The sequence below is a fragment of the Centropristis striata genome, chromosome 5 (genome assembly GCF_030273125.1).
Source record: "Centropristis striata isolate RG_2023a ecotype Rhode Island chromosome 5, C.striata_1.0, whole genome shotgun sequence".
In the NCBI taxonomy this organism is placed as follows: domain Eukaryota; kingdom Metazoa; phylum Chordata; class Actinopteri; order Perciformes; family Serranidae; genus Centropristis; species Centropristis striata.
Window position 1 is genome coordinate 26,003,069 of NC_081521.1, and position 17,887 is coordinate 26,020,955.

The following is a 17,887-nucleotide window of genomic DNA, read 5'->3' on the forward strand; positions in this document are numbered from 1 at the left end:
AGCTGTTCTTTCTACAACAGTTTACAGAAGTTAGTGATTTGAATTAACCAGCTATGGCAATATTATTATTTTTTTTTTTACGTCTTTATGCTTGAAATGTTGAAATATAGTGTGCTTACTTAGTTAAAACTAAAAAAACCCAAGCTGAGCTAACCACAGTAATTACTTCCTGTGGCTGCTTCACAGAAAAGCCATAATTCAGTCCTTTCACTGAAAGAAAGCTTTTACTGTGAAGCAGTTGCAGTAAGGGTTTAGTTTTCATTAACACACATGCACCTGCCTTCTGAAAACAGCTGCCTGCTGCTCTTGCAATGTCTTGTCTCCACCATTCATTATGTCAGACTTTCCTTTTTTAAAGTTTGGCTCAGGTGGTTAAAAATAAAACAGTTCATCCTGCAGAGCCAACCCTGGAATACAGTGGATTTAGGTATTTAAGGGTCTACTAGTTTAAAATGTGCATAAAATTGAACCCTATCTGGTTTAATTTCCCCGCCGCTCTTCATCACAAAGTATTCCTCAAAACACTTGATGCTGGCAAACACAATCACAAGGTAATGGAAGCAGTTTGTAAACTTGCAACTGAATGAATGATTATTTTCTGTTGATTATGTTTTTGAACACCTGACACTTTTGTTATGCCTTCGTGTAATTGCTTACTCTTGTAAGCTTTGTTTCTATTGTGTGTGTGTTAATTCAGTATGTTAGATCATGTGACCGCTCTGTTTGTTGTCTCCATTGTACTGCAGTAATCTCCATTCTACAGACACAACCATGTTGATTATCAGCCGTCCTCCCAGGTCACAACCTGACAACCAAACCAGAAAGATACACACACACACATACGCACACACTCTTTGTCAGCTGTTCACTAGGCAGATGAGCGGACGTTTTAGTCCTATGTAAACAGGAGGATGGAGCAAGAATGCTGAATTGGACGGAGGCTCTTTAACAGTGTTAAACAGCTCCGAGTCTTGGCGCTTGTTGACCTTAACAGGTCATCACCCAGCTACTGTAATGGCACACCACTCAGGTTACACCAGTCAGACATTGCCATTGTAGATAAAACACTATTTACACTGCAGCTGAGTGGTTCATCTGAAGCATCTGGGCTATTCTGCAGTACCAGAGGGTCACAGCAGTGATTTTACATATTTTAAAATATGTACTAAGAATATGGAATATTTTACATTCCTGCTAAATGTATGTAAACCATGCTGAAATGTTTTTAGACCACAAAGAACGCCTTTACAATAGGAAAATCAAATGGCTTTTCTAATAGGGGTGAGAGGGGACCAGTGTCCTTGTAATATTAAGCCCGGACCCCATACACAACTGTGGCAAATATTATCATACATTATTTACACAAGAGACACAAAATTGTAACAGTTCATGGGCAAAGATAGATGAAATGCATCTTAACACTGAATTGAGTGTTTATGACTGCTGTCAAGGAGGTTTAGTTTTTGTTTGTTTGTTTGTTTGTTTGTTAGCAGGATTGCAGAAAAACTACTGGCCCAGTTTTCATAAAGCTTTGTGTAAGGGTGTAGCATGGGTCGAGGAAAAACATGTTTCATTTTGGAGCAGATCAGATTCACAGGGCAGATTAACACTGAAAGATAGGGCATGGCCTTCACAGTGGTCTGAGAATAAAAGAACAAACTGAAACAAGAAGGAAAAAAGAAAATGTATTCCTATTTTGAAAATTGTACGGTTCAGTAAGTGCCTTTTTTATAGTTCAAGAAGTGATATTTTAAGCATAAAACACACTACTAACATACACAAACTAGTCTGTTAATATCCTCTAGATCTCATGTTATCACTTGCTACCCATTTCTATTTACCGCTGTTTATAAAAAGAAAATCAGTTTGACTGCCTTAATGCTGGTATACAGCTTTGACGCAGTATTTAGCTTAGTTTAGCTCACCAAATTCAGTGGGATTCATCCTCTGAGAACCATGTAAATCTGTTGACATACTCCAGCCTGATCCATGAAATATTAAACTTTATTCTTGCATTATTTATGTTTATGAGGACTAAATGCCTGCAAAAAATAAAACAAATTGTAACCTCATGTTAGTGCTAGATAGAAATGAAGAGGATCAGTAAGATTCCACCTTTTGGGAACATGAATGTCTCTGAACCAAAGTTGCTGACTGACATTGCCATCTCTAGAGCCTAACATGGTTAGAAATGTTCATTATGATGCAGTGTTTCCCCTACATTCATTTACACTACAATACATTATGAATTACGTGCGCCGCTGATTTAGCTTAGACTTTTCAGACCCCCCTATCAACCATTTTTCAAAAGAGCGACTAGCGACAAATCTAGCAATTTTTTCTGGTGTTATAGGAGACTTTCGGAGACTCGTTCTTACTCCTCTTAACGAGCCTCTGGCCCCCGTGGCTCGTTAAGAGAAGTAAGAACGAGTCGATGCGGCACAGTCCTCCTGCAGCAGTCTCTCCCAGCTGCAGTCACAGAGCCGGAGGGGATGTTAACCCCTTACCGTCTAGTCTGCAAATTTTGCATTTGTCTCTGTTGGGTCAGTTGTGACAGAAGACAGTGTTTTTACTGACTTCCCCACAACCTTATTTCTCTCTCCTACAGCGTCCATTACAAGTACATGCGCATGGTAAATTATGCAAATTAGGCAATGACATCATTTAGCGACTTCTAGCGACTTTTTGCACAGCCAAGAGCTACTTTCCTTACTGAGGAGTTGGCAACACTGCTCATGGCCACGGACACAGCAGCACCGCTGATTTTTATACTTTACAGAAATACATGAAAGCCAGCAGCGCAGTGGCTGTATGAAAAGAAAAGGCATTCTGCATTCATGCAATGATAAACAGTCAGCATTTGAAAAAAAAACTTGCAGTAATGGAGCTAAAACAAACTGGTGCTAGCTGTGGTGTTTTTACAGTGGCTGCTGTTTAATTACATATCCTAACTGTGGCTAAATCGCTATTGCCAGCAGCGTCTTTAATCCCTGTGTGAAACTGTCTGTCTGGTTGGCGTGCTGCCTTTCAGAAGTGTGTGTACTACTGCAGGTCTCTTGCCCATGTGTGGGTGTGAAGTCTGAGTGTGCGTGTTACTGTTGTCCTCAGTGTCTTTCAGTGTGTGTGTGTGTGTGTGTGTGCGTGTCTTTGTGAGCTGCTGTCCGTGTGCGCCTTCTGTGTTTGTGTCCTTTAAATCAACAAGAGAAGTGCTTAGCTTAATGGGCCTTAAAACCTGTCGACTCACTAACCTTTTGCATCGAGTTAGACGGAGAGAGACACACACAGAAAGAGATAGAGAGGGAGTTTGTGTGGGATAGAGAGAGAGAGAAATGATACGTAGGAGAGTGAAAGGTGTTTCTGTGAGAGAGAGAGAGAGAGAGAGAGAGAGAAAGAAAGTGGAGGTGAGAAAATGGAATAATGTGTAAGCTCAATAAATAGATGTGTGTGGAAATGTCCAAATTCAGGGACCTGTTTCTGTTAGCAGACACAGCGTTACCATGGAAACATGCTGATGATGAAGCAGGACATACAGTATGACTGATGAGTTTTCATCTCTTGAATAATGTTTGTTTTTGACCCTGAAATAATATTTTTGTTGCTTCTGTGGTCATTGCTTTATTGTTCACCACATTTCCCAGACACCAGCTGCCAATCAAACAGCATCTGAGACATCTTTGGAGTTTTTTGTCTGTTCATCCTATGTGACCATCACTGCTAAGCTTTCCCTTTTAAAATGCATCACTTCCTGTGCTATGTGTGTGAGGAGGGTCACCCATATGCATGCATCATAATGTGGTCCAAGGCACGAGGGTTATAATTTTATACAGGTCTCCTCCACCCACACCGTCTATAAAAGGCTGGTGTTTGACATGTTTCACATTGCTGCTGCTGGATGGAAACCTTGAGCTCCTAAAATATCTTATGTATGTTATGTTTGCTTACAAAATCAAGTTCTTGTTCGAGGTTTGAATGCTTTTTGTTCTGTGAATGCAACAGTTTGACTGTGAAAACTTGCTCAATAAATAAAGAACAATGTACATTTTGAAGGCAAGAAAAACACAAGAAAAATGTTTCTATGTGCGTTCACCTGCTGTAAAAACTCTAGAAAACATATTATTTCTTAAAGTAGAAGACATGCACAATTAACAGTATATGTTAAAATGCATATGTAAGGATAGGTTTCCCTCTTATACACACTTTTTCAAACATCCATAAAGATAAAAAAAATGACAGTAGCATAATTTAATCAATTATTTTTATTGTATAACTAATAAAATGGTTGCATTTCAATGCTGTTGTTGAATCTCAGAAATCTGGACCAAATCAATGTCATCTTAAGGCTCCTACTCACAAACTGGCACGACACACATACAGTAAACCTACAGCCAGACATTTAGTCCACCCACTCATCAAATTCACTTCCATCATTGCATGTGAATTTCAGATCTGATATATTCATAATTTATCTTTTTTTCCCCCTCAGTCGATTAATCAGTTCAACCCTTCTTGCTACATCACTGAACTTTGTTACATGTTGGTGGTAACATAGTTTGTATTGAAAGCTCACAGAGCTTGAGTTGCCACCCTCATGCTCATTGACTCCAGGGAAGTAAAGAAGAGTTTAATGTTTGTATAGTCATCAAAAGTGAACTGGTTTCATTTAAAGTAAAATACACAATAAAGCGAATGTAAGGTCGACTCAAACTCCTGCACTTTGGGATTCAGTGGCAGGACACTCCTCTCAGCTTCCCTAAGTGTCATTTTTGAAAATACATGAGAAATGAATTAAAAATAAGGTTGCTAAATAGATTTCTGGCTCAGTTTGACTCTCGCAATGTCCAAAGCTAATGCGCTCACATACGCTCACTGTGTGAAAGTGGACTGTGTGTGTGTGTTATCTTTTTCATGTGTAGACGAACACAGAACATTAATTTATATTAGGTCCTGACCGATGGTCTGGTCTGACTCTGGATATTTAAATAATCAATGGAGCGACGCTGTTGTGCCATGTGCATAAATATGCACTGTGTCTGATCATTTGTCTTTGCAGTTAAATGAGCAAATCCAATCTATTAAAAAAACAGCCCAGGCTCTGCCCAAGTACACGTCAGAGTTATTCAGTGCTTTATCTCTCATAACCCTCACTTTAACATCTAGCGCATTTATACTCTTACACTTATAATTGCAATTGTGTAAAAAGGAGGCAAATTGTTCTCAGCTTCAAAACTTTATGGCCGTGTTTGCACTGTGATATAATTAGCTTTATATCTTTAGTGATTAGGTCCTTATAATGGGGCAGATAGCAGTTGCGAGTGATGCGCAATTCATGGTGCTGTCGCAATCCATTCTTTGTGATTTTGGCCCAGTGTGTATTGTGATGAAGGTAATTATGTAATTGGAAATAACAGGGATGCATTTTTAGATTATTTCTGACGCTTTGTTGGAGACCTGATTTTACTGCCAGTCAGCAAGAGGCCTTGGAGCTCATAAAAGTCAATCCAAAGACACTTTTCTGCTTTCTTTGTAAAAAAAAAAAAAAAGAAACCAGTTGCCATGCCAACTGTTGTAATAACCTGGGCAAATGCTTTTCTTGTTGTTGTGCCTGAGACCTGCACAGTGTTTTGCCCACAGTGAACATCCTGAAAGTTGCATGACTAAACTTCACTTTCTTTCATTTTCTTCCCTCTCTCTCTACAGGAAACAGTAGAATATGCCTTCCTGATCATTTTCACTATAGAGACATTTCTGAAGATTATTGCCTACGGCCTGGTCATGCACCAAAACTCCTACGTCAGAAACGGTTGGAACATGCTGGACTTTGTCATCGTCATAGTGGGGTGAGTTCATACGTAGCACGTAATGTGTACGTGCAAAAAAAACAGTCAAAGCATCAACACACCCACACACACACACGGCCTTGTTAAGACCAGCAGAGCACCTGGCCTCAGTAGGACTTCAATGTAAACTGTGATGAGGTGTGAAAAACTAAAAGTAAATATGCACAGACATAAAGGACGCACACATAGAGCATGTATATTAGCACACACAGGTGGATGTACACAGAAGCAGGTACAGAGAGAACACATGGCTCTGTCTCTTGCTTTCATGTGTTTGATCTGCTTTCTTGAAGACACTGCTCTGTTCTCCCTCTTTCTTAAACCTCTGCCTTCCTTTCCCTCTCTTCTCCCCACTCTCCCCCGTTTTCTGTCTCCTCTCCATCAGGTTGTTCAGCGTGGTTCTAGAGATGATAACCAAAGACGCTGACTCTGGCGGCCAGTCTGGGGGCAAACCTGGGGGGTTTGATGTCAAGGCCCTCCGAGCCTTTCGCGTGCTACGACCCCTTCGCCTTGTCTCGGGAGTTCCTAGTGAGCAGCTGTTTTTTCCCCCTTTTAATCTTAAAAGGAAAACTTTCCACCTTTAAAGTAGATGTCCAGTCAGTGCTGACGGTAAATGTAGTCAACTGAAGAAATAAATTCTCTTGTGTGCTATGTTGACAGAGAAAGCTAATTTCTCTTGTTTACAGAGCCATGCCGGCCTTGCCTACATGTACCAGGGTGCATTGCGTTACACAAGCTCTCTTACTGTTCTGATGTGCTGGCTCTACATGCTGTTTTTTCCTCCATTGTCTCTCTCTATCGCGCTGGCTGTCCACATAGCAGCGGTTTATGGATGTCTCTCAATCCTTTACTGAAGGCTGAAATTATCCATAACCATTAAATTAAAAATACAATAAGAAGAAGATATCTGAATCAGCCAAAACATACATTAACTTAGCACTGTAAAAATCCTCTGGACTCATAATTTGCCCTTTTCCCTCGGATTGGGCTCGTGATTATGACCTTTCCCTTAAATATTTGAAAAGAAATTTCTAAATTTATCTAAACTCTAAATATTCTACCCAATCCCTTTATCACCTAGGAGACACTACGTCCTTCCCTGTTTCTGTTCAGTCCATATTTGACCTCACATGAAGTTGCCCTAATGTGTCTGCATTCTTTGAGTTGCCATAGCAATGTGTCATCCACCGGTCTCAGGGAGGAAAGGACCTCTGGGAACAATGAACTAAACTGAGACGACATTTTCAGTTCCATTTTGGTTTAATATTTATCTTTGTCGGATGATATGTGCAGTTTAATTAAGCTATGATATTTGGGCTTGTTTGCTTATGCCGGTTTGTTGACTTTTACGCCTATTCAGTGGCATTATGAGGCATTGATATATATATATATATATATATATATATATATATATAATGCCATTACAGCAACTGACAGATTTGGAGAATCGTTCTGTTTGCTTTTCTGTGCATATCAATGGTCAAAGTAATTGTTTTATTCAGTATTAAGCATACGTGTCTGTTCTTGCTGGCATTAACACATACTTTATCATTATATTATTATCATTTATCAGTCATTAATTCAAAAAATGTAATTACCCTTTTGCTGCTTTTGTTACACCCTGAGTATACACATATATCTTCTGTGTGTGTTTGTAGGTTTACAGGTGGTTTTAAATTCCATTATTAAAGCCATGGTTCCCCTGCTTCACATCGCTCTGCTGGTCCTCTTCGTCATTATCATCTACGCCATCATTGGCCTGGAACTCTTCATTGGCAAAATGCACGCCACATGCTACGTGAGTCAAACAGGTAAGGTAGCGCCAAATACTTTAATTTTGTTTAAAAATTTCCATTTAGTTCGATTTTTTTATGATTCTATTGTGTCAGATTTTCCCCCTCCATGTAGCTTTGAGACTTACTTGGTGAACTTCATGCAATTATTGCATTTAATCACTGGATTTAATCCACCATCTGTTGTTGTGTCCTGTTGCATTTCTATTATTTCCCACACATAGACTGTAAACTCAGTAGATGTAGTCAACGTGACGTCACCCACTGGCTTGTGGACTGCCATTTTGAAGCCTTGAGTTTGGCACTTTTGCCTATGCCATATTTGTTTTTTTGGAGTGAGAAGTCACCATATTTTGTCAAGAGGGTGGAACTCACTGAGAACCTGAATGCTATGTTATAAGCTAATACTATTGCTAACTAGCTAGCTTGGTTAGCAAAGTGAGTAAGTAATTTATGTTAACTGTGATATAATTAGGAATGCTAATTTGGGTTCCAGAAAAACAGGCTTGAAATGAAATGTACAGCTGACTCCTTAGAGTGGCTGCTAGTAAAACTGAATACTGAACAAGAACATTTTTAGGCAAAAACACACTGTGAAAGGGTCAAAGTTCGAAGAGGTAAACAACCCAAAACAAGTTCACAGGAACTTAAAATGTACAAATTACCATGGATACATATTGGATACACACCTCTATCCTGATTGACAGGTTACTATGGCAGCAACTGCTCAAGGTAGCGGGTAGCCATGTCCTAAAGCACACCCTGCTTAATAGTCTATTTGAGGGACGGCTGTGGCTCAGTTGGTAGAGTGGTTGTCTATTGGTCGGAATGTTGGTGGTTCGATCCCCAACCATGGCAGCCTACATGCCGAAGTATCCTTCACATGATACTGAACCCCTGATAAATTGCTCCTGATGCTGCGTTCATCGGTGTGTGAATGAATTCCCAATGGTGGCAGGTGGCACCAGTGTGCCATGGTAGCCTCAGTTACCAGTATGAATGTGTGTGTGAACGGGTGAATGAGCGTAGAGCGTAGTGTAAAACGTTATATAAGTGCACTCCATTTACCATGTACTGTTAATATGACCATCATTTCCAAAATTAATATTGTGCTGTGTTGAAGATGGCTTGACTTAGCGATTAAAACCACAAACTTTGGAAAATTGTTTACTGAGGTCATAAATCAAGTGAGAAGTAGGTTAATTTTCTTATAGATTTCTACGCATTTTTACTTTTTCTGCAGCCAGTGGCCCCCTGCTGACCATTAGAAACAATTCAAGATTAAGGCATTCTTGGATTGGCTTTTATAGTCTATGGTCCAAAATCAAACGTACAGTATGATCAGGCGTATACATCTCATCCTCGGATGAGGGGCGATACATGATTTAATCCTTGGGAAATGAATGGACACATGTACCTTGTATGTGAATGGTGGCAAGCTGCTGAAAACAGGACTCAACAACAGATGGTGGATTAAATCCAGTGATTAAATGACTAATATCTGGCTATTATGTAAACAGGCTTGACCTTTACTCTAGCATTGCTTCCAACACGGCAGAATGATTCAAGCAGTAAGGATAACTGGACTGAAGCATGTACTGTATATACATACACACACACACGCACATAACACACTTTCATATACTAAGGTGGCTGACAGACAGAGGCTTAAATCACAGGGATTGGTGGGCCAGCTTTCTCACACACACCTTTCAGCAACTCTCCGCCCCTTCTCCCTCTTTGTCGGTTTGATCTGTTTGTTTGTGGACCTCAGGAGAAGCATTGTAGACTTAAGTTGAGAGTTCATGACGGAAGCTCCCTTTAATCCCCTCTCCCTCGCTCGTGTCTGCTCGGTTTGCCCCCAGAAAGGCACTTACTGTAGCTTGTGGTTTTTCATGTTTGTGTGGATGGAGGGGGCACGTGTCTTCTTCAAAACAAGATGTGGATGTGTGGATTGTATGTGTATGTGTACGTGTATGTGTGTGTGTGTGTGTGTGTGTGTGCGCGCGAGCGCTGTGGATATTTTAAGGAGAAAACATTTAACATAATCGAATATTCATACTGTATATGTGTGCTTTTGCATCATTTTCTGCAGTGGTTATATAATGTCTGTTTGATGACACAACATGTAGTAATGAAATGTAACCGAAAGGACTGCATGGAGGGTTTATGGACTGCTGAACGGTATGTTCTCTGTGATAAGCTTAAATAATTGTGTAGGATTATCTTCCCATAGAGTAATTATTAGAATGATAATGATCATCATTTCTGAAAAATAAAGCAAATGCACTTACAGGACTTGAGGTTAAAAGTAGGAGAAAGGAAAACACAATTATGATAAACATGCTGTAATATACTATAAGTAGCAAAAAATAGCAATAGAAATTCAATAAAAGGTGTTCTGAGGTGACATTTAAGTACAGAGAAAGCTATTCTTTGACGTTAAGGTGCATGTGTTCATGTGATACGGACAGTTACGATAGTTATACAATACAAAAGTTTTTTTGTGTGAGTGCTTTTGGGTTTTAGTGTTTTTTTCAAAATGTAAATGGCTGCAGTCTTCCACATATGGACAGATAAGGTGGCTTGTTTTCCATTGATATACTACTCATTGATTGGTCAACATATTGGACAACCCCAAAATTAATTACTATCACATTGTCCAGTCTACTTTAAAAATACTCGCTGTAACTCACTAAGTAAAATGTTTATATGCACCAAACTTCACCTGGAGTTTCAAAACAAAAAGCAAATACCGCCTTTTTGTCGAATATGGTATACTCACACACAACACTTGATTCTGACTGAGATATTAAGCTCAGAATTGGCACAATAGAGGGATATACAGTACGTAAGGCTGTTATAAAGCAGAGGCATTAGTGGCAGAGGCATTAGGTGTTGAAAACCAAGAGGATTAGGTCAATTAGTGTCAGATTCTGATTCAGAATACTTTATTAGTCCCAGAAGGGCAATTCAGTTTTACAGTATGCCTGTCCATAGTACGAAAATGTATATTAAAATACAGTAAAAGAAATAAATAACACATTGTGACATCAATAACAACCACAACCAGTGACCGTACAGCTAACCGGGATGTGGAATGATTCTCAATTTATATTGCGTTTTGTGCATTTAGCAGCCTCATGGCAGAAGGGATAAAATAATTGTGTCTGTTTGTCTGCCGCACTGGTACATAATACCGCCCACCTGAGGCCATGATTGCAAATTCACTGCCAAGTTTGTGGTCAGGTTGGGTTAAGATTTTGTTTGCTTTCTGGACCATCCGCATTGACTCCAGTGATTTTAGAGCACATTCTGATGATGCCATTTCAATGGTTTTAATTCAGTTTAAACTTCAGTTAGCCTTTTTACACACCCGTAGAAAAACTGTTGACAAGTATATTTATCTCTCCGTCTCTGTGCCCCAAGGTGCCCTCGCAGAAGAAGAGCCCACGCCGTGCGCGGTGTCAGGGCACGGCCGTCACTGCCTGTCCAACGGTACATATTGCAGAGAGGGCTGGCAAGGCCCCAACAACGGCATCACCAACTTTGACAATTTTTTGTTTGCCATGCTCACTGTGTTCCAGTGCATCACCATGGAGGGCTGGACCGACGTTCTCTACTGGGTAATCTGCATTACAATTACTCTCATGAGGCCCTAATGGGAAGCCATATATCTCAAATTCAAATTCAAATTCAAAATGACTTTATTTATCCCCGAGGTGAAATTCAGTTAGTCTGTTAGCTCTCTTAGAATTAGACAGCCTGATGGCTGTAGGAGTGAAGGATCTTTTAAATATCTCCATCCTGAACGGAGAGAGAGGAGCCGTCCACTGCTGTTTTTTTGGTCCATAAAGGTTTTGTGTAGCAGATGATCCGGGTATTTCAAGATGAACTTGAACATCTTGACAGGTCATCTCTCCACCACCTCCTCCAGTGTGTCCAACCTGGCTCCAACCACAGAACCAGCTCTTTAGACCAGTCTGTCCAACCGCCTTCATCTCTGTGTCTGATGCTGCCTCCTCCAGCAGACTGCAGCATAAAACAACACACTACCACCACAGACTGATAAAACATCTGCAGCATCTTACTACAGATGTAAAGATGCTGCAGATGTTTTATCAGTCTGTGGTGGCACAGTCTGGTTTACATCCAGTGATTCCCCATACAGTCCATGGTGATTCCCAACCAGAGTACCCCAGGGGGTATTTGGGTTACGAGGGGGTTCATGATCAACTAATTTGAAAAAATTATTAATTATAATTATGATGTAACACCTAACTAAACTTCATGTTGCAGTTGTATGAGTGCATGAAAATTAGATACCAAGCGAGCACAAGTAACGTTAATGCTAAAAGTAATGGTGGAATGACATAGAAAAATTTTACATGTTAAATCATTAGCTTATCATACAATAAATTGTAGTTTGATAGTTGAAGTAGTTAAAATATATGGAGAAATGTTTCAAATAGTTTGTCAAGAGTAATGGCTAAACGGTTGAAATAATTAGCTGAAAATGCTAAAAGTTATGCAAAACCGTTTAAACAGTAAGCTTAAAGAAATTTATATCAATTAAGCATTTGAAATAGTTAATGAAATAATGAATGAGATGCTGGAATACAACAGTTCATTCATAGACAGAACAGAACGTGATTAAAACTGTACAAAGACAATTTATTTTATGTTTAAACTGATAAACTTTTGTTAAACTATACACTTTTTGTTTACATTTTATACAGCGTCCAGACTATTTTGGAATCGGGATTTGTAAAAGTGTTAATAGAGAACTTTACATGGTTATCTAACTGGCTGTATAAATATTTTATGCCTAAGTAATTGTCATCTAGAGCTGTGGTCTGGGTCTGAACCACCACCCTTATTTGACCTAACAACAAGAAGAAGTATTCTAAAACTAAAAAGGCCCAGCTCACTTCAAAACCCTCAGTTTCTCATTAGCAAAAATCCCCAACAGTTTTTAATTAGCCAAAATACTCAGCATTGAAGCTCAACTCAGAATGAGTTTTCATCACAATCCACCCACATCCTTTTTATTGATGGAGACCCTCATCTATGAAATAATGAACCTCTCTCTCCCTCCTTTCTCTCTCTCTCCCTCACAGACTCTTTACTTCTCTTATGCATGTATGTGTTACCATGGCAATCCCATGCTAATACTGCTGATAAAACTGTGCCGGAAGAAGTCCCGATAAACCCTAAAGAAGGATAGATAGATAGATAGATAGATGGATAGATGGATGGATAGATAGATGGATAGATGGGGTTAACCCTGAATATATTACATCTGACCTCTGACCTTTCCTAAGGATTTATATATCACTGCAGGGTGGGTGGCTGTGTATTGTGCTGTGGCTGGAGGCAGTGTCGGAGCATTGTGTCCGCTCTGCTGTGCCAGCTGGTGAGAGTTTTTTTTTCCAGAGGGAATATGAGTGTTTAAGTAGGATTGAAAGCATGTACATTAGGCAAAAGAAACTTGAGTGTCAAGTGTGTGCAGGTTATTTGGAATTGTGGAAAAAAAACAGTTGTGTGGTTATAAATGGACAAAACTGTCTCTTTGCCTAACAGCTCTATTAAAAAGCACTTTAGCTCTGTATTGTGGTCATTTGCCACATCCTCATTATCAGGAAATAATATCTCATATGATAATACCTCCTCCACTCATTACTGACCCAGTTGTCTCTTACATGGCGCCCTCTACTGGTCGCAATATCTCTCTGCAGATCTCTTTCCTTCTGAAGGACATTATGAGCTGATTACATATTATTTAACCCTTGTGCATCCCTCTAAAAAAAACATTAACTTAGAGGATAAACCGTCAGAGTCAAAAACATTCCATAACATTAGATTTTAACATTAGATTTTTCCCCACTTTGAGTGAAATCTTTAAACCATCTACCTACCAAATATTCATTCATTTTTCACAAATATAACCCTTTGAATGCCAGTTTGTTTACATAATCACACTGTTTATGCACATTTATCTGTTGTTTATGCCCCATAGAGGAGATTTTCCTCGGGCATAGGGGCTTAGCCTACAGGACAAACATGATGAAATGGCTCAATCTGGTGGACAATGGTAAAAACTACAATTTTGAAGCCAGGGTGCTAAAGCCTGATAATAAAGAATACATGATTTTTTTAATGCTGTAATGACCTGCAATGGATCAGATATTGTGGTTTTAATACGTTTCAGTGGGCACACTTTTGCCATGAAGGGTCAGTGTCTCATTTGGCTACAACATTTAAACCTATTATAGAAGCTGGTGGTTGAACTGCCAAAATTCAGAAAAAAATGTGTATTAATACAAAAATTATTGAAAATGATTGAAAGCTAAAAATGTCCCTTAGAATGCACAGCAGGTATAATCCAGTACTGCTTGTTCTCCAAATAGTACACAAATACACCACAACTACACTAATGACTGTTATTGCTTACTTTAAAAATTTAATTTTTATGATGTACCTGGAAGTTTTTTCAATGATTCAGCTCAAAGGTAATATTATGTGTGGGCTATAGAAGAGTAGAGGTGTTTTTAACTGGCAGCGCATTAACCAGTCACTCATACCTGAATGGCTGCAACAGTAAACCAGCTTAAAAACATAAAAAACATCTGATCAGATCATACCACAACAAGGCTGGTCTGTGTACATTTCTGTTTTCTTCCCTTATTCTTTTTCTCTCCTGTAATTCTCAGATAAGTGTTCCGAGTCCCTTCAGGTTTACTAGAATTAAAACAATTTACCAAAACAAGTTATATGAAAAAGGAAATACTTACATGTAATTTTATATATACATATATATATATAAAAGAGATATACAGAAGAAAATATGTGCACAATTGAAATATGAATACAAACCCTGTGTAACATGTCTCCTTCTCTACTTGTGTTTCTATTTAGATGAATGATGCAATGGGCTTTGAGCTGCCGTGGGTCTACTTTGTCAGTCTTGTCATCTTTGGATCCTTCTTTGTTCTCAACCTGGTTTTGGGAGTGTTAAGCGGGTACGTTTTCAGTGTTGTTATGGTTTGTTTTGTGCTATTCTTTTGCCAGTAATAATTGATCATTTGGTCTATTCTGACCCTGTACAGTATTATCTGACCCTGGTTTGCTCTGCCCCGTACAGAGAGTTCTCCAAAGAGCGAGAGAAGGCCAAGGCTCGGGGAGATTTCCAGAAGCTTCGTGAGAAGCAGCAGTTAGAGGAAGACCTGAAAGGCTACCTGGACTGGATCACCCAGGCCGAGGATATCGACCCCGAGAACGAGGAGGAGGGAGACGAGGAGGGCAAGCGTAACCGTGAGTTTCCTAGATTTAATCCAGTCTGTCCTTCTAAAGTAGGGAAATGTAGAATGCAGTAACATTTTCTGCCTTTAAATGATGTTGTTGTCTCATTGATAGTGAAGGAGGCAGATGAGTAATGGTTTGCCCTGCTCACCTATCCGTTGTTATTCCACTCTGAGAAGCTCACTGATGCTTTGCCTTTAATGAATCATAAAGGAAATGTTTTGTGTCTGGTAAAAATTGCCCTGGCTCAGCAAATAATACATAAACTTTTCCCTCAATTAGACATTGACCAACTCTTTCAAGCATGTGAAGAGTGACTGAATAAAACCTCTGACAAACTGACGGCTTACACTGAAACAAAATGAAAACAATCAAATCTCATCTGCAGAACTTGGGGATAATATCAAATATCAAATGTCACCTGAAAAAGATGCATTCAATAAAACATGTCTTTCTGCAGGCATCATCTTGTGCAGTCTAGTATAACCGGCCATTTCTAAATCATCCCAGAAAACGTTTTTCCTTGGCAGCAGCCTTTATTTTGATAGCAGCCGATTTTGACTCAAATAGCTGGATCAGGTAGCCTACCCAGCTATCTATCTAATCTAATCTAATCTATTCAATTCAGTTATATGTTTATATATTATACATTTTAGTTGACTGACCAAAATTAACAGGAATTACAATTCAAGTACAAAATCAAAAAAATGAATGTTTTTTACCAGGTTGCTGGTGAATGATTTATTATTTTTTTATAATAATCACTAATTCAGTAAATGTATGTATTTTTTTTTTGTTTGACAAATTTACGAAAGCGATGTTAAGCCTGACGTTGATTTACACATGAAATAATTAATCCAGTGATAGTAATAGGGCTGCACCGATTTTGAAATTATGAGGCGATATGGATACCGATGTTGTTTATTTTGTGATTTTTTTGTTTCCCCTAGGCTGACTGCATTGGGGGGTACAGATGGGCCAGTTACTTTGAAAATGTGATGTATTGCATATTACTAGCTACACTCGTCTGCAAGAAATAAGTTACTTTACAATATCATTGCAGTTAATTAAAAATCCAGAGAGTGTGTGGCAATTTAGTGTTTTTCTCTTGCACCACTTGATCGCCATTGTATGTTAGACTCTGTAGATCAGGGATGGGCAACTTAAATGCTGGAGGGGGTCACAGTTTTTCATCGACACTACCACAGGGCCACATATAGGACCGTGCACTTAACCAGATATGATGAAACTGCAATTTTAAATATGTTTACAGTGCAGTAACTTAACATATTTCATGCTCAAATTCATGTATAACAGTATAAAAAAGAATACAAAAGGTTTGAAGCAAAAATAAATATCCACTTACTGTGATTTCTTTTTTTTTAGTGCAAGAACAGCAGACCAACATTAATTGCAAGAAGTAATTTTGTGCATTTTTACACGGCACTTTTAAGATTTCATGCTCAAATGCATGTAGTTGTACTGAGGGCCACTTCAAGTGAGGGTGAGGGCCGTATGTGGCCCCCGGGTCTCCAGTTGCCCATCCCTGCTCTAGATAGATCTTTATCATGTATTTGGATAACTATCAATTTGTATGCCATTGTTTTTTTGTTTTTTTTACCATGAGCAACAACCGGAGGATGTTTCTCCTTATACTGTGTCTGAATCATCACTTCATTTGACAGCCCTAGAGCGAGGAGAATGTCGGAAGCATGACACAAGCATTTGTTATGATTACTGATCACAAACTAGTGTACTAGTATCTTCGCTAAACATGCAACCAAGTGCAACACCACAAAAATAACAAGCCAGCTAATATAAACATTACTTACTAGTCCAACTGCAAGAAGACCAGCTCGGCGAAGTTCTCCAAAGGCCATCCCAGATTTACTCTCGTCAGGCTGCTTCTTGCTCGGTCACTTTCTTCTTTACAGTCATATTTCCTCCGTCATCATCCTCTTTGTCTCTGTGATGTCCTCAGAGGCTGCTGAACCTGGTCCCTGAACCTGGACTCGGGTTCAAGTACAACCCTGAGATCACTCTCCACAGGCCCTCAGTGCTACAAACTGCCCAACACGGCTAATTGGTTAACTGCTGCTAACTAGGGTGGCCATCCGTCTTGCTTTAGGCCGGACAGTCCAGCTTTTAAATGTCCTGTCCGGCTGCAGGCGCAGCGTGAAGCCGGACACTTTTGTCCTCCTTTTGAGAAAATAACAAAAAAGGTCTGCCTTTTGACACGTTACCTTGTTAGTTTAATAATTATTGGCTAAAAATCTGTCAAAAAAGCTGTGTCAAAGTAAGTAATTTGTTGGTTCCATTTTCGTGTTGTGACCTATCAACACATGGCTCATTTGAATATTCAAATGAGCCATGTGTTGATTCGCCACAACAGTACCACTTTTGCTACAGTATTCTTGACTGATAAGTAAAGCTTTGCTTATCTTCTTGTAGCCTTCACCTTTGCGGTGTAAATAAATTATTTTCCTTCTCAGGTCTTGAGACATGTGGTGCCATTGCTAACAACATGAAATGGGAAGGGGTTTTATTTAAGTAACACCCTTTTATAGTCAACTGTCTGCTGGACACCTGTGTAATGAATAATTAGACTCACCTGTGGTCGATTATTGTTAAATTAGACATTTGTAGTCTAAAACTTAGCTTTGCTCCCGAGACTTTCAGTGGGGTGTACTCATTTTTGCATCACCCTAATTTGAGTAAAACTGAAAATTATGAATGAAAAGTTATATTATTAACCTTACTTTCATGTTATAAGTTAAACAGATGTTATATTAACTTGGTCTTGTCAACATTTTGGAAATTGTATTTGTGTTCATAGAGATATTGTTTAAAATGTTACTTTTCAAAGGGGGTGTACTCATTTATGCTGAGCACTGTATATAATGTTATATGATGATAAAGACGGATAGTTGGGTAACAATCAGATACAAAAAGGGT

At 39.1% G+C, this 17,887-nt stretch overlaps 1 protein-coding gene across 1 annotated transcript in view; it reads left to right on the forward strand.

Moving 5' to 3' along the window:
* Window positions 1-17,887, forward strand: part of cacna1db (calcium channel, voltage-dependent, L type, alpha 1D subunit, b) — a 120,445-nt gene that overhangs the window by 48,503 nt on the left and 54,055 nt on the right. The window contains exons 4-9 of the mRNA XM_059333992.1: window positions 5,698-5,837; window positions 6,223-6,365; window positions 7,496-7,648; window positions 11,060-11,256; window positions 14,549-14,652; window positions 14,775-14,944. Coding sequence (XP_059189975.1) covers window positions 5,698-5,837; window positions 6,223-6,365; window positions 7,496-7,648; window positions 11,060-11,256; window positions 14,549-14,652; window positions 14,775-14,944 — 907 coding nt within the window. The remainder of the gene's footprint in view (window positions 1-5,697; window positions 5,838-6,222; window positions 6,366-7,495; window positions 7,649-11,059; window positions 11,257-14,548; window positions 14,653-14,774; window positions 14,945-17,887) is intronic.